This window comes from Gopherus evgoodei, chromosome 8 (assembly GCF_007399415.2).
Source record: "Gopherus evgoodei ecotype Sinaloan lineage chromosome 8, rGopEvg1_v1.p, whole genome shotgun sequence".
Taxonomy (NCBI): domain Eukaryota; kingdom Metazoa; phylum Chordata; order Testudines; family Testudinidae; genus Gopherus; species Gopherus evgoodei.
Genome location: NC_044329.1, coordinates 77,598,365 through 77,622,060, shown reverse-complemented (window position 1 = coordinate 77,622,060; position 23,696 = coordinate 77,598,365). Strand labels below are relative to the sequence as shown.

General features: G+C 42.2%; 1 protein-coding gene across 1 annotated transcript in view; it reads right to left on the bottom strand.

Annotated features, from left to right (window-relative positions):
* The window catches only part of CNN3 (calponin 3), a 46,399-nt gene continuing 22,703 nt past the window's right edge, over positions 1-23,696 (bottom strand). The window contains exons 2-7 of the mRNA XM_030572159.1: positions 8,088-8,209; positions 6,780-6,846; positions 4,852-4,989; positions 3,612-3,728; positions 1,724-1,870; positions 1-1,091 (exon numbers count right to left, since the gene is read on the bottom strand). Coding sequence (XP_030428019.1) covers positions 744-1,091; positions 1,724-1,870; positions 3,612-3,728; positions 4,852-4,989; positions 6,780-6,846; positions 8,088-8,209 — 939 coding nt within the window. The 3' untranslated portion in view covers positions 1-743. The remainder of the gene's footprint in view (positions 1,092-1,723; positions 1,871-3,611; positions 3,729-4,851; positions 4,990-6,779; positions 6,847-8,087; positions 8,210-23,696) is intronic.

Below are 23,696 nucleotides of genomic sequence, written 5' to 3'. Positions count from 1 at the left end.
GACCTTCAAGAAAAATATTTATAAAAATACAATAGGATCAGTTTGATAAGAAATGTGGCAATAAATACAGTTCAAGGAAGAAAAAGCGTTTCTACATGGATATATTATGGCACAAACAAAAATAAATGCACCAGCAAAACATGGGACTTCTGTGGGCTCAAGGACTTTGTACAAGCTCCCTTTTTATTAAGACAACTATTTCTAGGAGTTTGGTCAGTGTAGATAAAGGAATGAATACACAATCACAAATGCACATTTATCCTGTCTGTCTGACTTTAAACATAAGCAAACCATACTGCAGAAATTATTTACTAATATACTGCAGCTTAATATTAGCATTTAACCTAAGCATGGAAGTCTTCAGTATTCCATGCAGAAATTAGGTAAGTACTAAATAAGTAAAATGAGGGGTGGATGTTGTCTGTAAATACCTATTTAAGTAGAGGATTGCGAAGATGCATAGATCTTTATTAGAATTGGCTGTACATGAGTACTCCCCTTTCACAGTATTCCTTTTTACTTCATATGCAGTTATTGGTTGTGCTGTAGACTACAACTGTTACAGCACTAAAGGCAGCTAGAAGAGGGAAAGGTAGAGAAAGGAAAAAGGAATGTATGTAAGGCAATCTTTCTTTAGGAACATTAAGCATAGTGTGTAGGAAGACGGGTAACAACTCCACAAGGCTAGTTTTGTTTTTACTGAATAAAATAATGGACTAATATACTGAGCTTTTGATGCAGATCTAATAATCAATGCCCTGGTCATTGTACTGACCATGGTAATCTCTTTGATAGTCATCTTGGTACTCGCCATGATAGTCATCTGGATATTCTGCCTGATAATCACTATCGCTGATTTCTGACCCATTAGTTCCTGTTCCTTGGCTTCCATTATGAATTACAGGTTCTGTTGGAGCAGCACAATATTTGGGGTCATACACTTGTCGTCCAAGCCCGTACACACTCATTCCCTTCTGGGAAGCCACTTTGTTGGTACCCATTTGTAGTGAAATAGTAGAGTTGTCCACTGGTTGTAATGTGAGCTTCTGGTCATAAATATCTCTTCTGGTGCCAGGTGCCAGCATCCCAGCCTAGTGAAATAGGATAATAAAGTAAATTTTGTTAAGGTTACCCTAAAATTCAGTTAAGAATCTTGACAATGATTCTAACTGATTTCTGTATGTACAGCATTCACTTGTACAAGCTGAACAGTAAAAGTGACTTAAAATACAATATTACAGGACCCACAGTTAACACCTAAGCACACCAATGAAAAAGTTATGCTATAGCTCTATAACCCCTGGGGGAAGGCCCTAGTGAGAAGCCCAGCATGCCTCCCTTTTGGATGTTGCAAAGAGGATGGTGGGCATTCAACTAGGATACTGCCCAGGGAGCTGTCTTTCATTTTGGTATGTCAAATGATGCTTCCTCTTACTTTTCTGACAATACAGCCAGAGAAAGGGGCTTGCTGTAGGCACTGTGTTTTGTTCCTTCAGGTTCTTCTCAGCAGGAAGCAGATCATGTGCCCACAAGAGACTCAGCTCTTGAATCATTGCAAGGAAGTACTGCTGGTTCTGTGCCCTCCCAAGGTCTCAACTGAAGACTCCCTTAGCAAGATGCAGATCCAGCCCTTCAGCCTGTTACCTACCTGCTTGCTCACTGGAGTGTTGCAGTGTCATAACAGCCAATTTTGAAATACTGTATCACTTGTAATCTTGCTTACCTGACTGGCCCCTTTGTTAGTACCCATCTGTAGGCTAATTGTTGTCTGGTCAAATGGTTTATCAGTTTGCATTTTTGGATCATAGAGATGCCTTCTGGTCCCATAAGCAGTCATACCTGCCTGGCTGGCACACTTGTTGGTTCCCATCTTTATAAAAAACACAAAGGGTGAGAGGGGAGTGATATAGCAACTCAAGGAGACCTAGTGCAGGACAGAGATACAATTGCATTGGTTGGACCTTTAATATAGAGAAAGCAGTTAAAGCTTAGCCACTGACCTTAATGTTCACTTCTAAACAGATACTGAGCTTCTCTTGAGCAAAGAATGACTAATCCAATGCCCTATTTGAATGGCTATGCAAGGGGGTATGTGTGTCCAACAGTGTGTTGATTAGAGAGAGAAACCGAATTTCATTTTGTGCACCAATGCATATTTTAGCCATATGGTCTATGACGGAAAGGCTAATTCATATCACATTTCAGTAGAGCCTCAGAGTTATGAACTGACCAGCCAACTACAGGCAGTGTCAGAGAAAAAAGCAAATACAATACTGTGTTAAATGTAAACTATTAAAAATGGAAAGTTTAAAAAACTGGACACGGCGAGGAAACTGCTTGTTTCATTTAAATTAAGTAGTGAAAAGTAGCATTTTTCTTCTGCATAGTAAAGTTTCAAAGCAGTATTAAGTGAGTTGTAAACTTTTGACAGAACAACCATAATGTTTTGTTCAGAGTTACAAACAACCTCCAATCCTGAGATGTTCCTAACTGAGGTTCTACTATACTTGCAGTTGTGTGGTACAACACATTAACATTTGATGCTATTGTCTTATTCTGATTGATTTGCACAGAGAACAGACCCCTCAAAATTCAAAGTAGCACTGCCTCCAGCAAGCTTCCAACTTGCATCTAAACCACTATTTCTTGGGATAGAGAAATTCTGGGTTTTACAAGAAACATTAAGCCCACTTGTCCATCCCTACCTCTATTATATTTAGGCCTGGCAGAATTCTATTTTTTATAGTTTTGACAGATCAATGTTTATTTTTAAGCATTGATATCAATTTTAAATATTCAGTTGTTTAAAATTATAGGTTGCGCATTCCCCCCCCCAATTTTTACCAATTTAAATGTTCACAGTTGCAACATGTGGAGAGATGAAAGGGGTCAGTGAATAATTATTTAATGATAGCAGATGCTGAGATTCAAAAAGTTGAAAGCTACCTAAACAGCACCCGTTCCAGCTCTTCTAATGCTGGCAATACAACATGTTTTATAAACAGGAAGCTGGGACTCAGTCTCAAGCAGCATTTTTCTTTCTTTGCTCACTAGTACATTTTCATGAGTAGGAACAGAAATATCTTTCATCTACTTTGTGTACTGTGAAATCAAGATTTTATCGATAAATACCCAATTCTGCCAAGCCTAATTTAGAAATTACAGTAGAGGAAGAAACTTCTTTCACTGACTGTCACTCAATTTTAGAAATCCTATCAATTGTTTACAAGGACAGAAAAACTGCACACTAACAGCAGAAAGAGAACTTGTTCTAGGTGAGAAGTCAGCAGCCCATTTTAGGGCTTGTCTACATAAACAGCATGCAGCAAGCTGCAGTATAAATCTACCTCACAGGAGCCTGCCGCTGGGTACTACAAAGTGCACTAGGGAATTTTGTAGTTTGCAATGGCAATGTCCACGTGGACAGTTTGTACATCAGGCTAGTGTTTGGTAGATTAACATTTGCCATGCACTAAATGTTCATATAGACAAGCACTTAAGTGAATAGCACTTCAATCAACGGCTTTTTCCAAACAGAAGATTATCGGTTACATTTGAGGATGGTTTCTCAATTTGGTTTACCATACACAAAACTTTAATCTCATGCTTACCTGCAGGCCAATTACACTTTGGCCAGCTTTTAGTTTTCCTGCATCAAAACTCCTTGCTTGCTTTTCTGCATATTTGACACCAAGATCAATTGTGGTATGGAATCCTTTGGTTTTTGCCTAAGTAAAAAACAAGTCATTCAAAAAGTGAACACACGCTTTTCAAATCATACTTCTTGTCCCCATCCATGGACAGCAGGCTAAGCTTTTCAAAAGTGACTAATAATTGAGTGCCTCAACTTTTGGGTCCCAAACTTAATATGCCTTACATGGGCCTGATTTTCAGAAAGTGCTGCGTATCTGTACTCTGAAAATCAGTCCCTCTAAGGTGTCACTATGGGAACTTAAAAAACTACCACCCAAAACCATTAGTCACTTCTCAAAAAATATTGGTCAGCAAGTTTTATATTTGCTTGAAAAGAGAAAGTATTACTTGACTAAAGTCTTACATTTAGTATGTACATCTTTTACTGCTAGAAACATTTTCTAATATTAAACTATAGTCATCCTGTACAATTAGATAAGTGTTCTTTGGCAGGATTTTTTCTATTGGTTATGTAGCCAACCACACTAGTAATTATTCATATAGCTTTCTGAAATTTAAAAGTAGTAATACATGTGATTCATTGGTCGTCTTCACCCTGAAAAGTCCCTGGGTTGGGGGGTCTAAAGATAAAGAATTCTGAGGTTAACCTCCACATTCTCAGACTTCATCTTCTCTAGTGAATGGGATTTGGTTGCTGTGTGTGTTCTGAGTACAAGGCCTTGCTACTTCACATACCTAAGATATCCCTCGTCGACAGAGAAAACGTGGTCCTACTTACAGCTAACCCTCTTGGCTTCTGTTCCCTGCAAGCATAGCTTTAATATATTTCAGGCTACCATTAGCAAAGTCACTCTGTGGCTGCTTAACAGTTGTTGTGGAGAAGATTTAGCATGAGTTAATAACTGTGTCAAACTCCTTCCTGCTCACATGTAAGCTGGCGACAATGCTGTTAAAGACCACTTTCATAACCCCAACTGCTCTTACCCACAATCCTTGTACCCCCAACCTTGACAAGGGAGACACCAAGGCACCCAAAGTGTGGCTTCTTCAGGACCCCTGGGGGAAGATAGGAGCATACCAGAAGCACCTGCCTGCCAAGTTTTCCACACTTATGAGTGGAAGGGATTATTCTGGCCAGTGCATGGATTTCTACCAGTTCAGTGTGGTACAGTATATTCTGTGTAGATAAATACTTACCAGACCTGCTAGTGCCACAAGTGAAGTCTGAACTTGGGTCATGTTCCCATTCTCATAAAGATCATTTGCTTCAAAAATATCATGTGGCTTCATACCATAGACTTGAATGGCTTTGATAAAATTCCCAATGTTCTCCAACTGAAAAATAAAATATGTCAAGGCAAATGTTTCATTCTGGAAAATATTTATAACTTCAAAATTACAGTAGGAACTTTGACAAGGTCCCTGCCTTGTAGAGTTTAGCCAAGATGTAATATAGATGGGACACAACATAAAGCAAAGTAAACGAGTGGAAAAGCTTACCATAACACTCATTCATTCTGCATTTGGACTTTTTGTTTTTTGCACATAGAACTGCTACATCCGATCAGACTGATGGTCTATCTAGCCTGGCTGCTGTCTCCAACAGTGGCTAGTGCCTGAAATCCCTAGCAGATGTCTTTAACAAGGCACTACACAGCATCTGTATGCTTTCTCCAGAGATGTTCTAGTTTAAGTCAGTGGTTCTCAACCAGGGATATGCATACCTCTGGGAGTATGCGGAGGTCTTCCTGCAGGTACATCAACTCATCTAGATATTTGCCTAGTTTTACAACAGTATACATACAAAGTACTAGCAAGGTCATTAAAAACTAAAATTTCATACAATGATTTGTTTATACTGCTCTATATACACTATACACTGAATTGTAAGTAGAATATTTATATTCCAGTTGATTTATTGTATAATTATATGGTAAAAATGAGAAAGCAAGCAACTTTTTTCAGCAACAGGTGTGCTGTGACACTTGTATTTCTAGGTCTGATTTTATATGCAAGGTGAGCTTCGGGGTATGCAAGACAATTCAGACTCATGAAAGGGGTACAGTAGTCTGGAAAGGTTGAAAGCCTCTGGTTTAAATATGCCCCTGCCCCCTCAAAAAAAGGTCAAATTTCTGTGCTAGTTTAGTTCCATTAAGTTATGTTATAGAAAATACTTTTTGAAGGAAGAACTACAATGTGTAGAAATTATGGAATAAGGTGTTTGTTTCAGAAGGCACTTAGTGTCCAACCTAACTTAAACTGGTCCATTAATAACCTGTCAAATATGAAATACCTGTTTTTACTGTGCACCTTGCTGTTGACTCACTGGGACAAGTTCAAGTATTATTTACTAGTAGTTTCTGGGTAGTGCCTATAGGTCCCAGTCAGGATGAGGGGGGGTTGCATAGAGCATAAGTAAGGACTAAATTTGGCTTTTTCTTTCAGAGGCACGACAGAAGAACTGTTCTTAAGACTGTTTAGTTTAGACTAGTCCTAACCATTTACAAGGGACTACGAAGCATAACATGTCTTGTGTACTAGACAGGCCAATCCTTATGTACAAAAACAAATTTGTAGCCTAATTTAAATTTTAATCTGGATATCAGAGATACAATTACTGCTTGTGCATTTTGCCATTTTAATCTTTTTCTGGGTTATATACCAACATTTCATCCAACACTGCTAAAAAAAAGCATAATGAAAGGATTTCAGTGGTATTTATTCCTATTTTGCAGAATGACATTTCATGCAGTAACCTTGAACAGTATGGCACACAGAGCTGTTAACTTCATATGGCATAGACTGTGGCATCTAGCATATTTGGCTGATAGAAAGTTCCTGTTAAAGTTTAACTAAGACAGACATTTTAAAAGCCTTTCCTCCCAAGGAAGTAGTCTTGTTATGTGTCCCATTTGTCTACTACCTAACGTTTCTGCTAGTAATTAAAGCTGCTATTAAACATTTGTACTGAAGTAGCATTTAGAGGACAATCCAGTCTACCCATTTGCTTAAGACTTCATGTACATAGTTAATCAACCACTGGAAAGTTTTAAGTAAAGAGGCAGTAATATCCCATTCACATCAGTTTTGGAAACAAAAGAAGTAGGATTTTTTTTTTTTTTTACCTGATGCCAATTTAGTTCTGATTGATTGATTTTCTTCACTGATCCTGGCTGCAGTTTGTTTATAAGTCTGGAGAAAAATTAACGAAATGTGTAAATAGCGAATCTCATTTTCACACTATTTGTACAGGCATTTTGTAGAAGTCTTCATTGTCATGCTACTGTAGATGTAGTGACTTGATGCAAAACAGGTCTGGTCATGGTTAAATTATTTAGATTTATGTAAAGGGCCTATCTTAGGCTTAAGGACATCTGACAAGTGTCTTAATTCATACACAAATCCATAAAAATGTGCCAGTTTCATACTGTAGTATCATATTTCTGATACATTTTGTTGAAACACTGGTCATCTGGGTTCAATTCTTAAATCTTTCTTGAGCCCAGGGAAGAGAGAGCAGACATGGAAACAGTCTCTTCCTTGGTAGCAACTGTATTCTGATTATTGAGAACTGTGATACAGGTCTGTCGCATCTTAGGCAGGGGTTCCATTCCGCGGTTATCGCGTAAAGTGAAAACCACGTATAGTCAAAACCCCAAGCCCTTTAAATCCCACCCGCAGCTCCGGCAGCAGCTGGGGGGAGGGGTGTGTGTGTGAGGGCACTTAAAGAGCCAGTGGAGCCCTTTAAATCCCTCCGCCTCCCAGGTCCTGCCACCAGAGCTGTGGGTGGGATTTAAAGGGCTCCCCCCCCGCCCGGCTGCCAATGCTGCGGACGGGATTTAAAGGGCTCCGCCAGGCTTTCTGCCACAGTGGAGCCCTTTAAATGCCGCCCTGGCCCAGCTGCCAAAGCTGCAGGAGGGATTTAAAGGGCTCTGCCAGGCTTCCCACCACAGTGGGGAGCCCAGTGGAGCCCTTTAAATGCCCCCCAGTCCTGCCGCCGGAGCTGCGGGCAGGATTTAAAGGGCTCCATCAGGCTTGCTGCCGTGGTGGGGAGCCCGGAGGAGCCCTTTAAATCCCGCCCGCAGCTTTGGCAGCTGGGCTGGAGCTGGCATTTAAAGGGCCCAAAGCTCCATGTCGCTGGAGCCTCAGGCCCTTTAGTTTGCCTCAGGGGCTACCAGCCACCTCTGCAGCTGGGAGCCCCCTGGGTGATTTAAAGGCCCTGGGACTCCCAGCCACAGCTGGTGGCCTAGGACCTTTAAATCTTGAGCCCCCTCCCGGACTCCAGGCCTTTCAGCGTAAAGCTGAAATTGCGCATGTTAAATGCACGTAAGTTGCAAGAGGCCTGTATATTCAAAAGAAAGTCCTCAGCTAGTACTCTCTAGAACCTGGAAAGAGCAAAACTACCTAAGATAAAAAGAAAATTTGCTTCTTACTCGCATAGGATTATGCCATCCTTTAAGCCCAACTGAAAATTTACACCAACGCTCATCCCCGTAACCTCTTCTATCCAGTTGCGTAGATCTTCTTCTGCCTGTGGATCATATTTCAGGGCGATCTGTAATACAAATTAGTTGCTTAAAGAGATATGTCATTGTGCTCTCTCCTGAAATATTTTAGTCCAAATCTAAAGCTAATTTGTGTCATAGGATATTCTATAACATTTCACAGACATACCAGTGTTCTGATAATTTCCCAATGCAGTAGAAATTGGTTAGTCAAGCTCTATAATAGCAGCAAGTGAAACAGCAACATATAAATAAATGTTCTCACCTTATGAGAACAAGGGTTCTTCGATTGCTTGCTCATAGCCATTCCAAGTAGGTGTGTGCACACCGCGTGCACGTCCATCAGAAGATTTTTACCCTAGCAACACTTGGTGGGTCAGCTGGGCACCCCCTGGCGTGGCGCCACTATGGCACCGAATATATACCCTGCCGACCCATCTGCTCCTCAGTTCCTTTTTACCGCCTGTGTTGGTCGCAGGAACAGTGGAGCACAGCTTAGCTGATCTCCACCTCCCTAGCTTTTCGCTCGTTCTAATACTTATTGTGTATAGTTTAATTTCTGCTTCCCGTTATGCCCTGGTGCAACAATCCAGAGAAGACGCAGCCTTCGGCTCTGCGGTTCTACACGCTGCAGTATCTCGCTCCGACCCCATCGCCTAGGTAAGGCTTGGGATTCACCTACTTGGAATGGATATGAGCAAGCACTCGAAGAAGAAAAGACGGTTACTCACCTTTGTAACTGTTGTTCTTCGAGATGGGTTGCTCATATCCATTCCAAAACCCGCCCTCCTTCCCCACTGTCGGAGTAGCCGGCAAGAAGGAACTGAGGAGCGGACGGGTCGGCAGGGGTATATATTCGGTGCCATAGCGGCGCCACACCAGGGGGCGCCCAGCCGACCCACCGAGTGTTGCTAGAGTAAAAATCTTCCGACGGACGTGCACGCAGCATGCACACACCTACTTGAAATGGATATGAGCAACACATCTCGAAGAACAACAGTTACAAAGGTGAGTAACGGTCTTTTTTTGGGAACCTGCACCATGACTGTGGTATTAATAAGAGCTGGAACTAAGGGCACGGGCGGGTGCTGTAACACTCCCTGACTTGAAGTGGTTTCCATTATATACAGGATTTACAGTTTAATTCAATGGCTCATAGCATCCCACTACTATAAAAATTGTTCCAGCACCCTTGGAGATATTGCTCAGATAATGAATTAGACACCTCTCGCCATTATACAGAGTGTCTTATAAGTAACCAAGAAAGGATTGGGTTTCCTGACTCTCCTAAGTTGGGTTTCCTGACTCTATGATTTGTGAAGACTGTAGAATTGCTGCCTCTTCCCCCCTACATCTAAAAAGTTCTCTTGCTTGTCTTTTATCTTAAATATCGGGAACAACAAGCCTGGCTTGCTTGAGGATTCTCTAGATGCCTAAGAAGGTATGAATAGTAAGACCTCATAATTCAACTAAAGGGTCAGCATGCTGACCCATACTTCAAAGAATAACACAGGCTTCCTCCCTCTGAAGTTAAGGAGGTCTTAACAAAAACAAGGTTTTAAATAGTCCAGCTAAATATCCTCCTGACCCTTTCAAGTACTCAGATTTCATTCTGACATATGAGGTCATCATTTTATTTGTTCTCTAGTAACTAGGGGCCTTCAGTACAGGCAGAACCCAAATTTCTACTACTAAAAACAATGTTAAAACTAACACATAAAAAGGCAAAAATCCAATTGTTTTCCTTTGCAGGTCACACTGAAGATTAGTTAAATATTCCTTCTAGCTACACCAACAATTCCTTCAGTACTATTAAGGCTAGGTCTACATGGGGGGGAGCGAGAGGAAAGAGAGTCAACTTAACATATGCAATAGCGTAGCTTAGGTTGATTTACCTGGCCGAGTCAATCGCTGCCGCTCCCCCGGGAGTCAGCGGCAGAGCAATCAGGGAATCAGTTGTAGACACAATAAATTGATCCCCAATAAATCGATCACTACCCACCGATCCGGTGAATAGTGCAGACATACCCTAAGGTTCTGCTACACTAGAAATGGCATAACCCTCCTACTGGGAACACTGCTTATACAGGCAAAAGAATTCTTTTGTCAGTATAGTTCATACCAGCTCCCCAAACAAAGCAAAGCAATCTATACTGTTGAGAACTTTTTCCCCCCCCCCATAATAAATACTTTACACTGCAGCACCATAGTTATATCATTTAGGGGATTTCTAACCAACGTAGCTATGCCAGCTAAACAGTAAGTATAGATCAGGCTTAAGTGTGACAGCTTCCATAAACAAACATCATAAATTACCATGACAAACCCAACAGTCAAGTGTAGAAAATAAACCCATAATATTTCTGTTTAATGGAAAGACAATTCAGCTTAAGTAGTTTTTTGGTTGTATTCTTAACAAGGAAGGCATGCCTAGCAGATAACATACATTTATAGTTAAGACTTGTCACATTCACTTCTACACTGCAGCCCCCAAAAAACCTATGGTCAGAGAGACCAGTGACCATTTTGAGAAGGCATGGCACTGATCAGATTGATAGACTACCAGGACTAGAAATGAATGACGGTATTTGTTTCTAGCCTTAGCAATCCACAAACATGAACTGGCTAAAACCAAACCAAGTAATCATATCATTTTGATTAGGTCTTGCTGTCTAAGGGGAATGGAAAATGACTATAACCTTAGCTTTGTTTCAGGAATTTGTCTGAGTTTTGTTTATATTTCTGAAAGTATTTTTTAAAATTTTATTGCAATAGTGCCTGGGAGCCTCAGTGCATGCAGAATTCATGTCCTGCACCAATTTCTTTGCTTCCCCACAGAAACGTAACTTCTGACAGGGAAGTAAGGGAAGTCAAAAAGCAGTCACATGCCCCTCCTCAGCAGCACAGACATGTTTCTGGCATCCAGAGCAGCTGGTGGTGAGATGAATCACTATGGGGGCACAGGGGAGGCTGGGGATGCCCCAGCTGGTGACTCCTGACCTGCATCAGGCTCAGCTACTGATCCCAGCTTTGGATGAGGAAAACAGGACTTCCTCTTCCTCTGCAAGGAGCAGCCAGGGCCAGGCTAGAAACCTCTGTACCTGCCCCTATCGCTCCTTAGCTATGGGGCAGTGGTCACTGTATGCTGGGAGCTACTCCCCTGTCTGCCCAACTACTATGCATCTGGACCCCTCCCTCATGCCCAAATCCCCCATTGACTCTCACCCCCTCCAAAACTCCCAGATCCCTCACTGCACCCAGACCCCCCCACCAAGCTGCCTGTACCCAGATTGCCCCACACAGAACCCTCTCACTCCACACCTGGATCCCCTCACAGTAAGCCTCTTTACACTTGGATCCTGCATGCGCCTCACCTGAATCAAGGCATGCATGTGAGTTTCTGTCCCTCTTGCTTGCTATCTTGGTGCACCTGGCATAGAGGGGCAAGGTCCTGGGGTGTTTCTGGGGCAGGCCCAGCCCTTGCACTGGGTTGGGTGCAGCCTCATCACTGAGTTCATATCCTGAGGAAGGGGCTACAGCGTGATCTCCTACATCCATGCAGCCAGTGACCTGTGCTCCCCACTGCCATGCTGGAGCCTCCACATTTTTTTTGACATAAAATATGCAGTATTTTAAAATATTGTGTGCACAATTTCAGTTTTTTGGCACGGAATTTCCTCGCAAGTCCTCTTCACTTTTCTCTCATCTCTATTTAGTATAAAAACTGTCAGATTTTACTCATCTCGTTTTCAGCACAAAATGAAAAGTATACCAGTACAATGAACAACCCTGCAGAATAACTGCTGCTCTTGCAAAAATCTTTGTGTTCCACCTTCTCTCTCATTTAAGAGAAACCAAGAGGAGAGAAATTGACTGGAGTTTTTTTTTTTCCCTCTCCCACTGGGTAGCCTCAAGTCTGGCTACTTTGTTAGTTTACCGTACTCACTGGATATTAGATAGCAATAAGTCATAAGATGGTTAAGGATTGTAAGATTATCCCAAGCAAAACGTTCAGAGGCCAACACAAACCATTGGTGGTAATGGTTGCAACTGGCAAATGGACCCACGTTGAGTAATTCAGTGAGTCATGCATGAGATGTGATGACTGCACAGAAAAGTTTGAGACCACTGCAAAATTTGAGCCAACAGGTACACAAATTAGACAGATGAGGAGTGGAGTTTTTTCAAAAATTTATTGATTTGAGAAGCTGAGATCAGGGCTGGCTCTAACTTTTTTGCCACCCCAAGCAAAAAAGAAGAGCACTGCCCCGCCGTACCCCCCCGCCCACAAGCGCCGCACCGCCGCCCTGCCCGCCTCAAGAGTGCTGCGCCAAACCCTTGCCCCCGCCAAGCACTGCGCTGCCCCAAGCCCTCACCCCCCCTCTGAGTGCTGCACCACACCCCTGCCCCTCAAAGCGCCATGCTGCCTGAAGCCCCGCCCCCCCAAGCGCTATGCCGTCGGAAAAAAAACAAAACCCTCCAGCGCTGCCCCAACGAAGCAAAAAAACCCGAGCGCCTCCCTGCCCCAAGGTGCCGCCCCAAGCCCGTGCTTGGTCAGCTGGTGCCTGGAGCCGCCCCTGGCTAAGATCCTAGGTGGATGCACTGGGTAACTTCTGGGTGGTTAACAACAAATGGAGAAATCAGAGAAATGCAGGGGAAGTCTGTTGCAACATGAGCAGAGTGATTTATGACCAGATTACTTAAGGGATAACCACAAAATCAGAGTGAGGCCACATCTGTCTGGATCAGACACAGACGAACAAAGAGAGGCACTTAAGACTAGATGCCATTGAAATGAGCTGTTTGATGGCACAGAGGGGTGGCAATGCTGGACCACGTACAGAACAATGTCAAGAGTGAGATCAAGGTCTGCAATACCAGAGAAGCTATAAGACAGGAGGCTGAGATAGTATGGATATATAAAAAGCATTTGAGACGAGTTTGCAGGTGGAGAAGCTGACAGCCAGGAAAACAGTTGGTAGACTGTTTAAGGGAGGATGAAGTAGTTGTGGAATGAGTACTGGACTGGCAACCCTGGAAAAGACTGATCCAGCAAACCAGCCTCAGCTAGCTGAGAAAATCAGCTGAAGCAGAAAATGAGTAGAAATGGGGACTAGAGGAATCAAACTAGTCTGACATCCTGCAGCAGTCTTTACAAAGCTATTGGAAACATTGCCAGAGTAAGTGATCACAGGCAAAACACAATACCCTTCAACTCCAATGCAAAGAAAGTGGATTCAAAACTTATTCTTCAATAAAAACTAAACACACAGTTGAGATCGCTCTTGGAGCTTAAAATGTCAGCAAATGTCGAAATATAGTCCAAAAATGCTTCTGTGTATCACTGTGAAACAACAACATTCTATATATTTTCATCTGTCTACAAGTAACATAGCCCCCACCATACTTTCCTGTTCACCATGATCACACAGCTCTACAGAAGATCAGCCTGGCTTTTGGGGGTGGGTGGGGAGGGGTACATGCTGTTTTCATCCCCCCACCCCAGCTGGAAAGGGGACAAGTTTGCCCAGACCAGGGAAAGAAGTTGCCTAGCTGTCTCTGGAACCTGGCCCAGAGTGTGAACTGCTGGAGCTGGAGCTGCATTTTGTTAAGAGTTACAAACATTTCAGAATTATGAATACCTCGGGAATGGAGGTTGTCTATAACTCTCAAGGTTGGATCTACAGTAGAACTTCAATGTATTATGATTTGTCAGATTGTAGACAGGTATTTTAGAAAGGTGCAAACAAAATGTTAAAAATAAATATTGGTCTGGGGACTTAGCCTCCAGCACACATTGGAGTCTAAAATATTCATCCCAATAGAGGATGCAGGATGAGCAGAAAGGCCAGCATACATTCTGGATTTCCTTTCAATCCCACTGTAGCAAGGGGGTGTGGCTTCCCTCCGAGACTGATGAGGAGGAAACCCCACCCACCTCAGGTGGGCAGAGCCAGAACAGTCATGCTCACCCCACCGGAAGCAGAGAGGTGGGACAGGAAGTATAAAAGCTGGGCCTTGCAGCAAAATGGGGCTGGAGCCTCTGGAGGAGACAGATGTCTCCCACCAGTTGCTGGGCCTGGAGTCCAAAGAGGATCCCTTGCCAAAGCTGCCAGCCAAACCAGGTGCTGAGGAGCTGTGAAGACTGTTGCTGGCTATCTACCCCGGGGAAAGGGAGGATACCAAGGTACCAAATGAAGGTAGGAAGTAGCCCAGGGACACTAGACTATAGTCTGGTTGGATTGTTGCTTCAATCCAGACCACTGTGTTTCAGGCAGATCCTCACTGACCTGTTATAGCCCTGGGCTGGGACCTGGTGGAGTAGAGTGGGCCTGAGTGCCCCTACCCCCTACTGCCACCCTGGGGTGGCAGCCTCCCCTCCTTAGGTCAAAAGGCCTGTGTTTGTCTTGCAGAGCTAGGGAATCAAACTGTTTGGGGCTCTGCCCTGCCTACAGTCAGGGCCCCAGACTACCTGTCGCTTGGCCCCACTTAGAGGGCCAGGGCCTTAGACACTGCTAATCCTGAACCAATCTTTGTCTAAAGAGGGACCCGAGAGCAAGGAGGCATGGCTGCCCTCTGAGATTGACAGGGAGGGACGGCCATGCACTCCTATACCTACTTAGATTTGGACTGACTCATGGCACTTCGGCAAATACCTGCTTTTTTTTTTTTAATACTCCAAAAACTTCTAAAAAAAATTAAGTCTAGCTGATTTTTCAACCATTTATTCACATTTATTGGCGAACACATTCCTCACTGTATATTAAATACATTCCAAGTTTGATGTTTTAAAATGAAGTGGTGAGTTGAGCACAAAAGATCATGAAATCTCTCCCTCTTCACCCATGTTCACATAACTCAGAAATATCCAGATGGAATTTTACTAAACCCTACTGAAAAAATATTTACTTTGGGTTGAATGCATAGATGAAAAGTACAGGCCCAATCTGCAATATTTTTTTTTAAACAGGTTTTAAAATATTTTAAGAGGATAAAATGACAGTGCCTTCTCAACTCTAACTGCTGTGCTTAAAGATGCAAATGAATAATGGATCATACACATTGTGGAAAGTCATTTTATCAGCACTAAAATCTGTTTCATTGTCAGCTTCAGTGATTATATGATAATGCACGGTCACCATAATTTTTTACAGCTCTGGGATTAGATGACTCACTCATGGTACATAACAGAAATTTCTTTGGACTAGTGAAATATTTGATTGTCAAGAGTCCAAAAAAAGAATTGGTGGCAGTTTCTTCAAGAATTTGTAACTTATAGAATCCAACAATACGTTGGCACAGCAAGGAACTGACTCCCTATCCTCGAGAGTTTACAATCTAACTTAAAACATGTGACAAGCATTAAGCGAAAGAAAATAGGGTTAGGAGATACAGGGGTCAAAGATAAAAGTGTATAATATTTCTTGGTCTTAATGACAGGATCAAAAAAGTTACATAACATACTAAACTAGGGAATATTTCAAAATTTCCATAAGTAATCTGCCAGACGTGTTCAAATTTTCTTTTGATGGTTATCTGAAGGAAAATTGGAAGCTTTAATATACTGAAGTACTAAAACAGATCCCTTTTTCCATTATTACTACCTTATGTGCCAAGTGACAATTTGGCAAGATCTGATTCTTAAAGTGCTGTAGTTGCATCAGAAGGGTTTTTTTTAAAACCTTTACAATTACATCTGTGGCAAAAGAAAGTATGTTCCAGTGAAGACAGAAAAACTACATAAATAGCTTCATTTACAGTACTTGTCTTAAATGCTGCTATAAATTATTGTTTCCAGGAACCTTTTCAGATAAGTGACCCTTTTATAGCAAGTTCATAACCAATTTAATTATTTTAAATTTAACATTGTACAATTAAGTACTTAGGTCCCTTGAGCATCTGCATTATGATACAGTCCATAATTGAACATGCTATTTCTTAAATACTGCAAACACTTTCTACAATGTTAGATACACATGTAGAATTTTGTAATTTTTCATTCTTGCACATTAACACTTGAATTTTCATAACACTGGGTATGAAAGACACACAGCAATAGTCGGCAGATTCAGAATGAAATCACTGTCCATCTTTGGGCTTGGCTACACTCGAAACTCCAAAGCGCTGCTGCGGGAGCGCTCCCGCGGCAGTGCTTTGAAGTGCGAGTGTGGTCACAGCACCAGCTCTGGGAGAGAGCTCTCCCAGCGCTGAAGGTACTCCACCTCCCCGTGGGGATTAGCTTACAGCGCTGGGAGCTGTGCTACCAGCACTGGGGCACTGTTTACACTGGCGCTTTACAGCACTGTAATTTGCTGCGCTCGGGGGTGTTTTTTCACACCCCTGAGTGAGAAAGTTGCAGTGCTGTAAAGTGCCAGTGTAGCCAAGGCCCTTGTTTCATACCTGAAATGCTAATTATTTTTTTGAAAGATGAAAAAAGTTTGTCTTGCCCTTCTCCAACTCACTTTCCATGGAAACTTCCCTACTGATCAACAAGTTACTCCTGGGGGAATTCTGCACTACCATGTGCATAATTAATGAGCTGTGCAAAGAAAAAGGCTTTGGCTGGAAAGTTCCTGAGTTCCACCTTTTGCCCACCTGAGAGTGGTATGGCAATAGAACAGAGCAGCAGCTTCTAGCTATCTAGGGAAGAGAAAGAGCCTGACTTCTTCACAGTGCCTGTCAGACCAGGTCAGGAGACCGGTAATGGGGAGACGGACAGCACAGGGCCGCTGGGGGGAGGTGATTAGACAGGGGCTCATAAGGACCAGTGGGGGAGGACAGACTGCAGCAGGGGTTGAATGGGAGTGGAGGCACAGGGCCAGAGGAGAGGAGGGAGATGCAGAGCCATGTGGTGACGAGGGAAGGAGGACAAGGGGTGGCTAAGTGGGGCACAAAGACACAGGAGAAGGGGTGCTAGACCACATGGGGATGGGGGGAGTAGATGTGGTGGAGGGACACATGGGGACAGGGGAAGATGTGCCTCACTGAATGGGAGAGGACAGGGGTCAGCCAGGTTTCTGCATGGAGGAAGTCCCTAATAATCCCTCCCCGCCCACCCAAAAAAACGTGTTCTGTACTTTTCCCACCCATACCTAACAACCCTCCAAGTTCCCAGCAATTACTTTCCTCTCCCTCAGCTCCTCCGTTACCCGACTCCCCCAAGCCTTTGCACTGCTTCCGAGGGGTGTGGGAAATATGGTTCTGTATTGTAGTTTAAATGAATTACTCAGAGTTCTGTATTAATATGCCCACGAAGGAGTCTATTTGTCAAAAAACATTTCCTGAATCTTTTTTTGTTGTCTGTATTGTTAGATATACTTGCTGACAGGTATTTTGAAATAAATGACCAAAAATAATTGAAACTGGAATTATTATAATGTTGTTTTGACAAATAAAACATGCAGAATTTTAAAACATTGTGTGCAGAATTTTTAATTTTTTTGGCACAGAATTCCCCCAGGAGTAACAAGTGGGGTTTTAAGCCATGCTGAATGTGCATCCAGGGGTACAAAAATAATATATTATTCTATTTGAGAAAAGGTGTGGTCATGGTGAGAATGCTTCATAATACATAAGGAAGTAGTGTTCAGGTTGCATATGCAGACTTGACTTTGGGCTTTCCTGACTTGTGCATACTCATGCAATTTCAGTTTTGCTTTAAAGAAACACCAACTTGCAAAAAGAGCTAGAAGTTTCAAAGGCTTCCCCCCCCCCCTTTCCCTGATGCTGTATAGGAGACCCACACAATCAGAAGGAGAAACTGTCTAACAATACAGAGGAAGCAGTGACACTACCTATGTTCAATGCTGTCAAGTTCACAAATGAAACTAAAAAAGCCGCTCCAATTTCACTATAGTATTCTTATGTAAAACATTTTTACTCAATGTTATGTCTAGCTGGGGTCCCTTTATCTTCTTTTTGCATTTGGTTTATTACCAAAGGAAAAGGAAAAAAAAAAGGAGAAAGGGTAGGAGGAGCAAGAGAAATGAACACCAGGACTTCAATGCTCTGCTGGCTGGCAAAAAATTGCAAGTAGTTCCATAATACAACCATCACCTGACCACTTCTATCCTGAAGCAGGCTTCCTGGGTACGAAGGAAATACACCTTTTATTGTGTTTGGCAACAAATATCTTCCATTCTAAGTCTTAACACAGAATTTCATACTTGGTTAATGACCATTAGACCACTTGGCACTAGCTGAATTTATGCCAGTAAGTTTAGTGCAATAAAACTACGATAGCCTAAAATTGATTTATTTGGAGAAATACCAATATACTGTGTCCAATGAAATATGTAAATTACTCTAGAATGTGTTAATTATTACATAGCACCTTTCACCAAAGAGTTCTTAATATCACACACATCTAATTTTCAAATGACTAAGCCATCAATCTATAGAAATGGCATGATGAGAATTCAAAATCCTTCAACTCCCAGCCTGATACTCAAGTACTATTCTATTCAGGTAGGCATATAGTTTTTGTTTTATTTTTTTTAATTATACAATATCTTGTGATCACCATCATTTGAGCAACCAGTAAATTTTAGTGACAAAGGCAGCAAGCAACAGCATGACTATTCCTTTTTTAAGTACATGGAGTCCTAGAAACATCTGTAAAATTATCCTGGTTAATTTCAGGCTATCCAAGGAACCAGAGCAGATAACTGCAAAATTAACAAAAAGATATCTAACACACTGAGGGCTGACATCTCAATAAAAGTAGCTGCATTTCATACTGTGCTGATCTCATGTAGACTTTCAATTTCCTTTTACATTAACCTTTTAAAAAATTACAATGCACATAGTACACATTAAGAACTACATGTATGCCATATTGTAAGGCTTAAGAGTTTAGCACTTTACCTGCTATTCCTCTGAAAAAATACTTCAGCCATTTTTAAAGAACCCAAACAGCAGTTTTGCTCAAGCTTTCAAGAAAAATTCAAATTAGGATATACCAGCATGGAAATTTAAGATCCAAAAGGTGAATTTCAGAGTTGTAAGTGAATGAAAGCAGGATTATAATGGAAATTGTTTTGATGCTCTTTGCTATGATGCCATAATACTTAACATGTACATAGTATTTTGTCTAAAACCACTTAATATTAATTGCTTAGGCCTCAAAACTCCCCTACCAGGTAGGCATTAAGGAACAATTAGATTAAAATAATTTGCTCAAGATTCATACATTAAACCTCAAAGTCAGGATTTGAACTTGTAACCCCCAATTCTCAGTTCTGTACTCTTAACCACTTGACCATGCTATTCTTACAGGGAGAGCAGGTTACCAAAGCACATGCAGTGTCTGCAACTGATTTTCAGTCTACTGTGCTTTGATTTCTCTTTTAAAAAGGAATTTAATATGTATCAATAAACTGTAATTTTCATCTGAAGAATGTATTCTGTGAGCCAGATGTTTTATCAGTTAGAATATTTGTCAGACTGAAATCAAAACATCCTGATCTATGGATTGTATTCACAAATCTTATATTAAATATTTAATAAGTATTCTACTTCAAATGTAAACGGTGCTGGAGCTGGGGGTGCTGCCACACTGCTGTCTTGGAGGGGTTTTTTAGTTTCATCTGCCCCAGGCCCCGCCCTAACTCCACCCCTTCTCCCAAGACCTGCCCCCAATTCGTCCCGGCCCCATCCCCGGGTGCGTCCCCCCTCACTCCTCCCGCATGCCACAGAACAGCTGATTGTGGTGGGCAGGAGGCACTGGGGAGGTGAGGCACTGATCAGGGGGGCTGCCGATGGGAGCATAGCCATTTTCACCCCCATGGGTGCTCCAGCCCCAGAGCCTATGCCCACTATACAAATTGTTCCAGCACCCCTGAAAAGAGTTCTCCTTTCACTTTTTTCTTAAAAGGCAACTAACTGCATGCTACGTCAGACCTGGAGACATGACCAGAACTTTTCTTTGGGTAAAAGGATAAAGTCTGAGGTTATGCACACACCTCAATATGTACTTTTGGTGAAAAACAAGAATTTATTTAATAAGGACTTCAGTTTCAGGTGTGAATATTCCTGATAGAAAAATTTGGCAGGGTTCACAGCCTTGTTTAAAATGACACATAGGTTACAGTTTTTCTGCCAAAAGAGAAGCAGAGGTAGAAGATTGGTGGGAGAAGTTTGGGAACATATTAACCTCATACTGAATTTCATCCAAATCCAGCTAAGATTTTTTTTTAATACCAATATTCTACTCACACATTTAGTGTCAAAACTATTACGAAACAAATATAAAAAGGTAAAAAAAATCAACTATATAGTTTCAGGATTAAGGTTAAGTTTTAAACAAGTTTGTTAGCAGAGCAGCTCTTCGTTTGGATAGTGGAAATGCATTCTCTCAATCTGACTTATGTCACTGAAGTTGAGTTTGCTGGTTTCTAGTGGATATTTTCCCACAAACATGCAATTTGCCATGAAAGACCCTGTGCTCAGAAAAGGCATTCTTGGCCTCTTCAAGTCAAGAAACAGGCACATGGTGTTTACACCACTTGTTTTGCTACAGTCTGTGCTGGAAGCCTCTTTTGTCATTCTTCCCATAATAGACAACGGAAAATTCCTGCAATATCCTGGACGAATCTTACTGAATTTTGAATTGTTAAACCATATTGATTTAAGTTTCAAGTATCTTACACATTTGCATTTTAATATACATCTATGTATTACTGTGTGATTGTATTGAATGTCTCTAGGGGGAAGATATGGCTAATGGGTAAGTGGGAAGTGGTACAAGCTTCAAAGGACTCTTGGAGACAATGTGCTAAAGCAGACAAATGTAATTAAAGTGGGACTCCTAGGAAATACTTGGGAGAAGAGGAAGTCTACTTCTCACCCCGACTCAACCTTTTGAAGCTGCACCTTGAGGAGGGGACTTTTATCTGCTCATTAACTATAACAAAGACAAGATCAGAGGCCCAGGCTGGATAAAACTGTGGCTCAGAGATACATGGGGCTGCATGTGCTGAACAAAAGCTGTTATGAACTTGTGACCAGAGAAAACGCCCTTTGTGGGGTCTGAAGGACTGTTCGCCTGCCAGAGTCCTTGTTGGGGTTGGGATGATCTCTGGTAAGCTTATCAGCATGCATGTGGGTTCTTTTGTTATTTGCAATAGGTTTACTCTGTAATGTGTTCACCTCAAAAGTAAGTGTGCTTGCTTAGAAAGAGCTGTGTGGTAATTTAACTGTGGGTAGTTACACTGTTTATAATCTCTGAGGAGAGAAGTAAAGCATGCCTGCTTAGACAGTCTGACTTTGCTGAGGAATTCACAGTGTAAGCAGGGATCTGTGCAGCCTGGATATACCCCATCAGGAGGGGGTGAGACTTGTCCAAGAGAAGTGATGGCGAGGGAGCCGGAAACCTAAGAGTTGGAGCCCTTGTTGGACCATAAGGAGGAAATAATAATAATAATACTGTTGCCCTGAACTGTGACACAACCTCTTTCAAGTTTTTACTTGAAACTTCTTACCTAGTATGTAAGTCTTAACAGCAGCCACAAAAAGCTCTGCCCAGTTTCTCAGAGGAACCTGGACTAAGAAAAGATACAAGCTTCAAAAAGTTCCTCCCAGACAAGTCATGAGCAATATTATATGTAACAAAGCTAAGAGCTGGGGATAAGAAAGACAGCCAGCCTCAAACCATTTTCCATTCAAAGTTTTGAAAATGGATAGAAAATATATTCAGAAATCAAACCCAATTATCTTATTTTTACTTACATTTAATCTACCCTTTTTGTTACAAATAGCTTGCCACTGTAGCAGAGACCATGTCTTCACATGCCACAGAGTATCTGATATGTTACTAAGACAGCATGTCAATTTGCTGTAGTTAATACTATCACAGAAATTAAAACACCTGTTGGCCATGCCAACAAGCTCTTCACTTAATCTCTACTGCTTTGCCCTCTACTTGAGATGGGCTTTTCTGCCTTTAAAAACACAACTTTCTGTTTTAAACATCATGGTGGAAATATTCTAGCATAGAAAATCATGTAGATCAAAGCTTTAACAGGAGAGAGAGGCAAAAAACCATTGCATATTTCCCTGTGCAACACTTCTCGAGTCAAAAAAAAAAATCTTTTAAGTGTAGTCTTTAATTATACTACCAGAGATCACACTGTCTACATGGCTCAAAGTTTCCAGTGTCTTAGGTTCTTTTTCTCAAACCACAATGATTTGATTTTTAGCTATTGGGTGTTGGGAAAAGAAATGAGACAATACTAAAATCATCAGGTGTCAGTGGTTGTTTTAATAGTTTCCTTTCAGCCAGCAATCTAGTGAACTTCAGATAGACAGCTTCAAGAAATTCAATGTACATTCTATCCTAAAATTAATACTAATTTCCCCTTTTAGTCTCCTGGGATTTCTTGCCCCACCTTTGATATTACCCACTAACTAAGTAGCAGCAGTTGCTTATAAACTTAAGTCTTAGTGAGTTTCCTACTACAGTTTGGTTAAGTATCTATTGTGTGTAGAAGCAACAATGTCCTCAGGGTGAGAAACCCAGGGAGGGAAGGGAATGAAAACTCAGAGAAAAGCTGTACTCCACCACTCTGCACCAACAGCAGCAAAAGACCACATCTGTGCCTACTTTGCCTGCATATGTATCACAGCACATTTAAAAACACCACAATGTACGAGCGGCAAAGTAAAATAAAGATTCAACTTCTTAAGCAACTGCATGATTCTGAGAGCAAAATCAGCACAATCCTCCCCTAGCCTACAAGGGAATTTCAAAATAGAGAGCAGGGAGAAAAAGAAAGGAAGATCTGTCATGTCTTTTATCCACAATGCCCTGTCACAGCAAGAGTAGCCCTTTTAAGAGGGGGCAAGGTCAAGAGCACCTGTGTTTCATCAGCTGCCTCCCAACTGGGCTTAAGAGAAGGTACCTGGGCCAAATAAAGAAGAGACAGAGTTAGTGGGAGCAGTGAGTGCTGTCTGAGAACAGAGAGGAGAGATAAGGAACACTAGAGTTGCCAGAGGGAAAGAATTGCAGGAGACCTTGGTCAGTGCAAGCTGAGCCCAGAAGCACAGGGTTGACTCTGGAGGAAGGTCCCCAGGAGCAGGGATAGGATTTGCAGCTCAGGAGGACTCTTGAGTAGAACACTGCAAGGAGACCTCTCACGGGAGATCTGACTTGAGGCTACAGGAGAAAATGCTGGGGAGAGAAGCATACCTTGGACCCCTCCGGTAGATGAGCTAGAGAGTGGGGCCCTTGACAGGGAGCAAAAGGAACAGGACAAGTGTTTAATGCAAGGGTTCTCAAATTGGGGGTCAGGACAGGACTGTAGTGAGGTGGTCTGGCTCCCAGCTGCCCCAGAGAAGGACGAGCCTCTCCGGATTCCAAAGTGAGCAGAGCCACTGGAGCCTGCGCCCGCCACCCAGAGGTCAAGACGCAGGACAGGAAGCATAAAAGCCCGACCCCAGGGCTCAGAAGCTACCTGGCCACCAGACAGGCCGGACACTGGTGCCCTAGCTCCCACTGGGGAGACTCCTGCCACCTGTGACCGCCCTGAGGACTGGCCC